Raw genomic sequence first — 11,435 nt, 5'->3', positions numbered from 1 at the left:
ACAATCTCAATGTCCCGCAAACAAAAGCTTCTCTTTTTCCCCTTCCTCCTACTCCTGGTAACCACTAATAGTCTTTGGTATATATACATATAAAATTTCTTAAAATTAAGACTAAATTTAATAAACAGCTTTCGTTGTTGTAGTTGTGGTGGTTGTGTTTGCCATCAAGTCGGATCCAACTCATAGCAACCCTTTAGCTCCCTTTTTCACATAATGCTTTATTGTTGTATTTCTTATGCCATTAAGTATTACTTGAAAACATGACTTTAAATGATTGCATTGTGTTTTAGGACATGGATATACTGTAATTTACTTAGTCATGAACTTCTTTCATGGTCTTTTATGTTGATGTAAATTTCTTTAAATATCATAACATCTGTACAAAATCTTTATTTGCACCTTTGATTATTTCTTTAAGATAAATTAGGTGCAGAATTACTGAGTCTATTTTTAAGGTTCTTGATAGAGAATATAAAAATGTCCTCTGGAAAGGCTCCCATCAGCAGTATATGAAAATGGAAAAATATAACCATTATTCGATATCACTGAATAATCTGTAGAAAATGTTAAACGGGAACCTAATTTGCTGTGTAAACTCTCACCTTAAACACAATATTTTAAAAAAGAAATATAGGAAAATTATTATTTTTAGTATCTTGCCAACACTGTTGACTTTAACATTTTAAAAACTTTTTGCAATTTGAAAGGGCACAAAGATTTCCTTTTATTTTGCATTTATTTTGTCAAGAAATAATGCGAAAGATTTTTAGATGGACAAGCGTGAGGAGAAGGAGAAAAAGGAAAATTACTGAAAATTTTTTCTAGCCTTTGGAGTTATTTCTGTCTTTCTTTCTCTCTGAGCTATTTCATAACTCCATAAGTTGTAGTAAATTTATTATAATGCAAATGAGATTTGTTCATAGAAATGCAAAGTAATTGTACCTAGTGGACTACAATTGAATATTGACCTGTTTTGCATCTATCTATGCATGTGTGGTACTTTGAACCCTCCTTTGAGTTGATTATAACATCTTAATGGTTCCCTCAATTAACTAATGACTTAAATACAGTCAGTCTCTGACATACATGCACATTTTATATCTGTATGACAGTCATAATTATACTTTCTTAAAATGATCTTTTAACAATTTATATAATCATGTGTGCATGTATTTATGAGGTTAAATGCTGTTTAAAGTCTACACCCCCCCAAAAAAAATCCTTTCAGTCTCTGATAAGTATTACATGAAATCTACAAATTAATCTGGGAGAGCTGACACCTTTATGATGTTTAAACTTCATGCTGGGAATGTGGTGTATTTTCCTGTTTACTTATGTCTTCTATAGTTTTCAGTAAAGTTCTGTAGTTTTCATGATAAAAGTCTTGTTAGGGTTACTTCTAAGGAGCTCTGGTAGCATAGTGCCTAAGGCACTTGACTGCTAACCAGAAGGCTGGTGGTTCAAACCCACCAGCCACTCCTTGGAAGGAAGGTTGGGCAATCTACTTCTGTAGTGATACCACCTCAGAAACCCAAGGAGGGGTTGCGATGAGTCAGGGCTGACTTGACGGCACATAACAACGACGACAACAGGGTTACTTCTAAAAAATTTTTGTCTGTTGACACTGTGAAAAGGTTATTTTTCCTACTGTTTTTGTAATTGGTTATTATTAACATCAGGAAATTTCATTTGATATCTAATATGTGAGCCACTCTGCTAGATTTTCTAAATTAAAATTTCTAAAAAATTTTATTAGTATGGGTTTTCCAGTAGACGTATAGTCTGTAACAACGAAGGGTTGCCTCTTCTTTTCTAGTAGCTATGTATCTTATTTCTGTTTTACATAAAAGTTAATTACTATAGTGGCTGAACTTCTTAACAACATCAATTATTAATGTTGCTAACAGTGACCACGTTTTGTTCTAATTTTAATGAGAATGTGCCTAATATTTCAAAGTTAAACACTGACTTGTTGCTGTTGTTATGTGCTGTCGAGTCGGCCCCGACTCATAGCCACCCCTCCTTGGGTTGCCAAGGCAGCATCACTACAGAAGTAGATTGCCCAACCTTCCTTCTGAGGCGTGGCTGGTGGGTTTGAACCACCGGCCTTCTGGTTAGCAGTCAAGTGAATCGTTCTTTTTGTTGTTATAAAATTCACAATCAGAAAATACCCTTCTATTTCACATTTTTAAGACTTTCTGATGGTGAATTGTACACCAAATGCCTATTCAAGACCTAATGAGATGATTATATGGTTTTTCTTGTTTGATGTGATAGATTAATAGACTTTCTAACAAATAGCACAAACCCTGGTCTTGGTGAATTATTCTTTTAGCATACTCTTGAACTGAATTTTTATTTTTGTATTTTATTTAGTAACATCTCATTTATTTTCATAAGTGATGTACAGCAGGGGTTCTTAATCTTGGTACTACTTACATTTGGATTGGATTATTCTTCGTTTGGAGGACTGCCGTGTGCTGTGGAATGTTTACAGCACCCCAGCCTTTACCACTAGATGTCAGTAGCAACCCCATCCCTACTCCTGCCCAGTTGTGACAACTAAAAATGTCCTCAGACATGTCTCTTGGGGGGTAAAATTGCCCTTGGGTGAGAACCACTGATCTGTGACTTTATGTGTGTGCTGTCTCAACCATGTTTTGATATTAGGATCATGCCAGTTTCATTACACCTATCAGATAGCTTAGGAGCTCTCGTAGTTTAGTGCCTAAGGCACTTAACTGTTAACCAGAAGGCTGGCGGTTGAAACCCACCAGCCACTCCTCGGAAGGAAGGTTGGACAATCTACTTCCATAGTGACACCACCTTGGAAACCCAAGGAGGGGTTGCTATGAGTCGGGTCTGACTCGACGGCACATAACAACAATGACAACATCAGATAGCTTTTCATTTCCTTCTGTTTGGGAACCATTTACAGAGCATTTGAATGAGCTGTTCTCTAAAATCTGAAAGAATTTACTGATAAAATCATATGGTTATAAAGCTCTCTGGAGAGAAAAAAATTTGATAAAGTTTACTTATTTTATTTCCTTGATCACTGAAGCTTCCTAAGTGAATTTTGGTAAATTTAAATTTTTCTTAGAAAAATAATTTTGTTGAGATTTTAAACTTATTAGCATATAACTTTGTGTTTGTTGTTAGCTGCACCAAGCTGACCCCTGACTCAACACACCACTGCCCAGTCCTGCACCATCCCCATGACTGGATGGGACTCACAGGGTTTCACTGCCAGATTTTCAGAAGTAGAACCTTCTACTTGCTAGTCTGTCTTAGTCTGGAAGCTCTGCTGAAACTTGGTCAGTATCATAGCAACACACAGACCTCCTCTAACTGAAGGTGCTAGCTACAAATGAGGTGCATCTGCCAGGAATCAAACCTGGATCCCCCCGCATCAAAGACCAACGCCCACTGTCACTGAGTCAGTTCCGATTCACAACAACTCCCATTGGGTTTCCAAGGCTGTAAATCTTTATGGAAGTAGATTGCCTCATCTTCCTCCCATGGAACAGCTGGTGGGTTTGAACCACCAACCTAGTTAGCAGCTTACTGCCTTCCCCACTACACCACCTGAGCTCCTTGGATCTCCCACATGGAAGGTGAAAATTCTTATTCATCTGCGCTCTAAGATCTAATTTCATTCATTTGTGTTGTTTTTTTAAAGTTTTATATTAGACTTATCATAAGTTTGTCTAGGTCAGTGTGCATCTTTTCTAGGTGAGCAGATTTCTGGGCTGCTTATGGGAGATTTGATGCTGGAAGAAATAATCTGATTATGAACAAAGGAGTATGACTTCACCTAAAAGATAAATCAAAGTGGAATATCAATTTCTGGAAGAGTATGCAAAATTGCTTCCACATAAAAATTTAAATTTTTATTAATTTTAATTATTACCAATACTATTAATAATGCCCTTATCATTCATACATTATTCATTAATTAATGATACACTTAGGAATACTGCATGGATAACACATTCACATGGTGTTACAAATTCAAAGAGATCAATGCACTCTTAAAGGTCATCCATTAGCTCTTTACCCAGAACATCTGTCCATCTTCCGGGTTGAGAAGCTAAAGTGGAGGATAGTTAACTGGGCCCAGGTAACTTAGTAATTAGATGGCAGGGTAGAGCTAAATTCAAGAGCCATTATACATAACCATGGTCTTTGACATAGAGCTCAGGGAGGTTTCACCTGAAAACATATGCATAACCATGCATGGGCTCTGCAAAGATATCCTGACAGTGTATTGTTGTTGTTAGGGGCCTTCAAGTCAACTTTTAATTCATAGCAACTCCCCACAAGAGAGCAGAACTGCCTGCCTGTAATATTCACAGAATAGATAATCAGGTCCTTCTCCTGTGAGTGGCAGGGTGGGTTCAAACTGTAACTGTTACACCACCAGGGCTCCTTGACAACTGTGTAAGTACCCAGTTAAATGCATGGACAACAACGGCAGGCACTGGGTTGCATCTTGTTTCCACCAAACAAAGTGCATTCTTAAACATTACTGAGCTGTCGGAAGGCAGAAGACCTTGCACTATTCCCATTTAATGGAAGGATATATGAGAACTTGAAGAGTACAGAGTTTCCACTAGTGGATTCAGTCATAGGCCCCAGACTGTCTTGTCTCCTTCAGCATTGATGGGGATTTCATATATACCTCCCCAGAGCCCTAGGCTAAGAGAATCTTAAGAGGGAGAACCTTCAGCCTCTGACCTAGAGGTTGGCAGATTGTGGGGCTACCCTGGTCCCATACCAGACACCATGACTCAGATGGCTGTTGGACCAAGTCTCCCAGATAAAAGTGACTATGTTGGGCTCCCCGCAGGAGTGAGTCTTATGCCACTGACCCGGAGGCATCAGGGATTATACCATAACCACATCAGTTTTGGGGGTGTCTAACTTAGTGGTCAGATTATCTCAAGACAAGGGACATAACCTCAATATATCCTTTTTGATGGATGATACATTCTCTTTTGTACCACCTTGCCGGTTACAGAGCAACCAGTTCAAAAGCCTTTATCTTGCTCTTTCTGTTTTTCATTTTCCTCCCATACCAGTATTCTCACCACTGGTCCTTCTTCCTTCGCTATCCATTAGGCATTTCTCCCACAAGTTCCCCCTAAAGCACTTCTAATCATTCCCCTTTGCTAAAGCCTTGAACTTTTATTTGGATATTCATTTGTCCATAAAGCATCCTTTGGTGACTTTGGAAGGTCTATTTCCTAAGGAGTTCTGGCAGTGTAGTGGGTAAAGCATTTGGCTATGAACCAAAAGGTCAGCAGTTTGAGCCCACCATCTGCTCTGTGGAAGAAAGATGAAGTAGTTCACTTCTGTAAAGATTTATAACCTTGGAAACCAATAGCAGTCACTATGAGCTAGAATCAACTCAATGGTAGTGAGTTTGGTTTCGGTTTTGGTCTATTTCCTATTGAGTCCAAATGGGATCAATGGTCTAGGATAAATTCTAGGGACATCTGGTGGACAGGGGAAAGGTCTAGCAATATGAGGAGAGTCTCAAGGCCCAAGTATTAATTACCACCAGAGCCGAGTCATGGATAACTTTTCATTTGTATAAATGTTAGTAAGCAGCCCATGTTGTGGGTACTTGTCTGTTTATACATGTCTTACCTTATTCCAGAAAGTATGTGGAAACAAACTTGTGGTCTCATTTCCCCTCTCTCAAAACTCTTAATAATCATATCTTACATATCTGGAATTACTCAATCCAGATTACAAAGCAGCTTCACAGGCATTATCTCATTTAAAGCTCACAACAAACTTGTGGGGTCAGTAGGATGGGTATTATCATCTCTATTTAAAAAATGAATGCAGTAAGGCTTGGAGATAGTCAGTGATGGATGGGCCAGGACTTGAACCTATATACTTTGATTCCAAGCCGAGGGCCCATTTCATATTTCATGCTACCTCCTGATCTGCAGCACGAGGAGCCATGGGTTAAACTGTAGAAAATGTTGTGAGCAACTCAGAGAATTGCTGCTGTGTGTGTCTTGGACAAAGAATTATTATACTGGCTTCCTGCAGCATTAGGGGGGGACCCAAACCAGAGCTCTGGTCTACAATGAGTGATATAGTCTCTTATTCTGCTCACTTTGCAGCTGTTGTTAACAAAAAAAAAAAAAATTGTTGTTGGGAGGGGCAGGGTTGATTGTTAGGCCACAAACCATTTCACTTACTGTCCAAAATCGGTGCACTTCTGTCATTGGTGACGGTCTTCTTTAGTTTCTTCCCTTTGCTGATGTCAGAGAGGAGAGCATTTCTCCCAGCCTGCTCTGACTTATTCAAGGTAGGCTTTTCTGTATTGGCCTGAAAAGAAACCAAGCAAACTCACATTTATCTCTTGGAGTAAACCATGTACTATACCATTCAGTTGGGGTAGATAGAGTACTGGAAGCTTGTTATTAAGGTTCTTGGCAATAGGCTGTAAATTCCCCACAAGTTTTAGACCCGATGTCATTCTTTTTAAGACCCAGATGTTTGGGACCAAATGCAGCAATAAATTACATTCATTTTTAATGCAGGAAGAGTCAGTGCCTGATAAATATCTCTGAAAATTTCAGACCACAATCTAGCCATAACCAACAGAGCCAGGGCTGCACGGCTACAAACAAGGAGGGAATTTTAAGTCTCGGAGGATACTGCAGAAGCCCACTAGGCTTTGCTCCACTAACTTGTGTCCTGAAGAACTGCATCCCTTCTTATCTGTTAGAACTTACCCTGTGCAACGGGAAAATCACCTCTAACAAAAAGGTCAGCTGTAACTATCTTTTAAAAAAAATCCACTTAAACATTTTAGAAAATAATTCCTCTATCCACATCGCCAAAGATGTTTTTCTTTTTCTTTTTAAAATATAAGTTAGTTTTTTATTGAGGTATCATTGCACACAGTGAAATCAACCTTCTAGTGTACAGTTCTGTGAGTCTTGATAAACATACAGTTGTATAACCACCACCACAATCAAGAGAATAAATATAGAACATTTTCCATTACCCGATAAAGCTTCCTCATGCCTCTTTGGCTTAAGATGTTTATGATGTTTCATCCCTTTGAAAGCTTAGCTCACAGAAGACTGCAAACTGAACAAAGGCACTGCCTTAAAAAGTCTGTGTATTTTCTTACATATCCAGAAAATCTGGGAAAATTCCTTACTATGAAATTGCGATCTCATTTTCTCTGGGTTGTTTTTAAGAGTGGGGATGACAAGAGGCCACATACAATAGGTATTTGCCTGTGTCTGTCACTTTTGGAAACTGCTGGTCTTACCCAAGGAGCCTCTGGCTGCCCTAAACCCAAAGGTCTGTCCAGTAGTCCTGAGTCTTTCTGGTCTAGTCCCAGCCTTTCCAAAAGAGATTATATTTCAGATATGCCAGTGATGGCCATGGGACATAAACGGGGGTGGGGGGTGGGGAGCTTATGGCTTGATACCCCACACAGCTGTTTATTATCAGAGTTAGAGGCCGAGTGAGAGCTAAGAAAAACTTTGAAGTAGGATAAAAATGGTAACTGTGTTAAACCTGTCAGAGACTTGAAATCATTATAAAGTATTATGTGCTCATGATAGTAACAGTTAACATCTATATAGCTCTTACTATGGGCCAGACACTATTTTTAGCACTTGATGCGTATTAATTCATTTATCATAGACATTACATATATTGATTTATTATGTATGTGAACTCATTTAGTCCTCACCAATCCTAGGTTTGTTATTTCCATTTTACAGGCAAGGAAACTAAGGCAAAAGGAGATGAAACCATTTGCTCTAGGTCACCTAGTTAAGAAGAGGAGGAGGTTGGATTTCACTGGTGATTGTCTGATCCCAAAGCCTTCCCGATAACCTGACAGAAGAGTAACCATTGGATATAAAATGCCCCTTCTCCATCAGCCCCCACCACTCCCCTGTTAAGAGCTTCTTGGCTCTCTTCCCAGAAATGCTCCTTACATTTATACTTTGCTTTTGCTAATGGGATCATCTTCTACTGGAGTTGAAAGGAACTTTTAAAATTACCTACTGTTTTAATCTTAAGGATAAAAAAACCTAAGGTCCAAAGAGGTTAAGTGACATGTCCAAATTGGCGATCCTAACAGTTTGTGGTCTGCACCCTTCAGTGGCCTCCTGTTCTGCCTCAAAATTGTTTCTGACACCTGACCTCCTTAAAGGCTAACTTCTCAAGTCCAGGGTCCTTAACCACATAGTTCCACTAGGACAGTATCCTGTGATATGCAACCCCCCCTTTCCCGTTCCTCATCTCTATATCCGATTTCTCCAGGCTCTTGCTTTCGTTAGGTAGTAATGGATAGAGATGAGTTGATAGGATAAACCAGCATTTCTCAAACTTTAATCATTTTGGCACAACCTTCATGATCTGTCATCTTCTCATGCCACCTGTGTTATTTATTGGATATCTTCATTAAATCAATTCACTATAGTGGACATTTTCTTTTAAATTAACTCACTCTTAAATCCTGTGTTTGATACACTGGGTATTCTTTTTAGAATGTACATTAAAATACCTGAATATTAAAGTTAAAAAATATTGATCTAAGTGCCACCCAGAAGTAGTATGCAGATCACAGCTTTGGGGAAATGAGGGACTAAGCTTGCTTGTTTAGCCAGATAAGGGCTTCTCAAGCCATTGATGCGAAGGCCTAGTTCTTTAAAAAGACTTTTTTTCCAATCCATCACAGATCGGTATTTTTGTAAAATAACAATGAATCATTACAAAAATGAGTTAGTTTTTTAAAAAGATACACAAAATACAATATTATTAGGAAAAAAAACCTATGAAATTATTTTCAAGTTACTATAAACATTTCTAAATGCCTACTCTGAATTTCTACACTTCTTTAAGAACTCTTAACAAGTGGTTGGCAAACCACACTTTGAATAGCATTGAGCTAATTAATGGTCTGGTCTTTCATCTGGGTTCTAACCTCAGATGGGGTACAGCTGTGTCCCATGAAAGCTGGGGGCAAGAGATCTGCCTTCTCTGGGCTTCAGGTTCCCCATGTGAAAAATTAAGGGGCCATTACTTTGTGAGGCTCCTCAGCAGTGAAGGCTGGAGGAGTCCTTTGCAATGGAGTGTCTTAGAGCTTTTCCGTATCACAAGGTGGGAGCTGTCTGCTTCCAGGAGAGAGGTGCTGCCTGGAAGAGGGTACAGTGACTTCCAAGGAAGGTCTATCAAGGCACCAGGATGAGTCCAGTCAAGAAGTCCCTTGGGAAAGTAGAACTTTAGATGCAAAGATAGATTCAAAGAAGAATGTGAGAGTGTGTGTGTGTGTGTGTTTGTGTAGGGGGTGGAGGTGATGGTGGGGATGATATCCATCAAAAACAGAGAGTGGGAAGAAAGGAGGAAAGGCTCACAAAAGAAACAAGTGAGACCAGAGGAAATTTTTAATTGATACATTTTCACACAGGGTAAGACCTGGATTTCTACACTGTCCTGCCTAGAAGTTAAAGTTCTTTGGAATCGAAGCAATCCATACAGGTCTCAGAACTGTTCTGTGAATGCTTGTGTTGGGTTGGCACATGGGAATGAATAGAATGGTTCCCTTGGTGGACATGGTGGAAGAAATCTAAGGAATCCAAATTCCATGCTTGTACCATGCATTGCAGGAGCTCTGGTAGCATAGTGCCTAAGGCACTTGACTGCTAACCAGAAGGCTGGCGGTTCAAACCCACCAGCCACTCCTCGAAAGGAAGGCTGGGCAATCTACTTCCATAGTGATACCGCCTCGGAAACCCAAGGAAGGGTCGCTATGAGTTGGGGCTGACTTGATGGCACATAACAACAACAACAACACCATGCATTGCATGAGACCTTAGACAAAAAGAACCTTTGGTGTTTGTGTTCACTAGGACTCAGGGTTTGGCTGACCTGGAAAGCCTGTTATATCATATTTAAGTCACAATGCAAATACAGTTAAAACAAATATACATATGGCAGGTTTTGGTTTCCTTTGACATGCTTTATGCATACATAATGGATGGTGAAGAGCAACTCACCAGTGCAAATGTCGGGGGCGGTGGAGGTGCTGGAGGGGGAGGGACGGGCATCTTGGATAGTTAAACTTTCAACAGTCTTGCTGATAAATCTGTAGAAACAAAACAAAATCAAAACAGTCATATATTAGACATTTTAATACTCTGTCCTAAAATGCCTTCCCTGTTTCTTATCAAAGTGACAGTTATTAACACAGGCCAACTCTTTTTTTTAAAATTCATTTTGTTGTTGTTCTTACTAAGAGTCTACACAGCAAAATATACACCAATTCAATAGTATCTACATGTACAATACAGTGACATTGATTGTATTCTTTTGAGTTGTGCAACGATTCTCACCGTCCTTTTCTGAGTTGTTCCCCCCATTAACATGAACTCACTGCCCCCTAAAATCCCCATCTAATCTTCCAAGTAGCTATTGTCAATTTGAACCCTTTTTTTTTATTAGGATTTGGGTGAAGATTTACAGAGTAAATTCACTTTTCATACAGCAGTTCACATATACTTTGTCTCATGTCATTGACCAAAATTTACAATGCAGCAGCTCCCCTCCCACTTCCTCCCCATAGTTACCTCCTCCCAGTGTCCATCCCTTCATACTCTTCTGCACCCTGAGAGGCCCATTGTCTGCCAACCCAGTATATGATCTTGGATACACTCTCCATTTAGACATACATAATTGTTTAGCTTGTTCACCCATCTATCCGTCCCTATACCCATGTTTGCTTTCATTGACAACTCAGTATTGTATTTGCAAAGGGGTTCATATTTGTTGTTTGTACTGCCCATGTAACTCTCTCTGTCTTTCTCATCCTCAATGCTGCTATATTGGTCACTCACATTTGGTACATTGCCCTTCTCTTCACCCAAATCAATATTTATCTCTATCTATCTAACAGCATTCCCTCCCCTTCCCTCCCACCCCTGGTAACCAACAAAGAAAATGTCCTCCAATATATAAACCTTTCCTTAACTTTCACAATAATGGACTAATACAATATTTGTCCTTTTGTGACTGACTTATTTCGCTCAGCATAATGTCCTCCAAGTTCATCCACGTTATGTGGTGTTTTGCAGATTCTACATTATTCTTCAGCGAATTTGAGCCCTTTTAAATAGTGCTTAAAGACCATCTTGCTTAAGGCAGACTTCCCCCCAACACTAATTAAGCTAATTAAGTGGTTCAAACCCACCAGCCACTCCTGGGAAGGAAGGTTGGGCAATCTACTTCTGTAGTGATACTGCATGGGAAACCCAAGGAAGGATCGCTATAAGTCAGATCCAACTCCACGGCAGTGCGTTGCATTGTGTCAATTAAGCAAAACTACTATTTGGTTTTAAGAAGACTTCAGGGGATATTTTTGGCTATAACATTTAAAGACTACC

At 39.3% G+C, this 11,435-nt stretch overlaps 1 protein-coding gene across 1 annotated transcript in view; it reads right to left on the bottom strand.

The window, feature by feature from the left end:
- The window catches only part of WIPF1 (WAS/WASL interacting protein family member 1), a 34,324-nt gene extending 24,221 nt beyond the window's left edge, over positions 1-10,103 (bottom strand). Inside the window, exons 1-2 of the mRNA XM_007940210.2 lie at positions 10,053-10,103; positions 6,222-6,351 (exon numbers count right to left, since the gene is read on the bottom strand). Coding sequence (XP_007938401.1) covers positions 6,222-6,351; positions 10,053-10,103 — 181 coding nt within the window. The remainder of the gene's footprint in view (positions 1-6,221; positions 6,352-10,052) is intronic.
- Between the last annotated feature and the right edge of the window lie 1,332 nt (positions 10,104-11,435).

This window comes from Orycteropus afer, unplaced genomic scaffold (genome assembly GCF_000298275.1).
Source record: "Orycteropus afer afer isolate SDZICR_OR568_19922 unplaced genomic scaffold, OryAfe1.0 scaffold00001, whole genome shotgun sequence".
In the NCBI taxonomy this organism is placed as follows: Eukaryota; Metazoa; Chordata; class Mammalia; order Tubulidentata; family Orycteropodidae; genus Orycteropus; species Orycteropus afer.
Note: the sequence above shows the minus strand (reverse complement) of the source record. Positions and strands in the feature narration are given on the sequence as shown.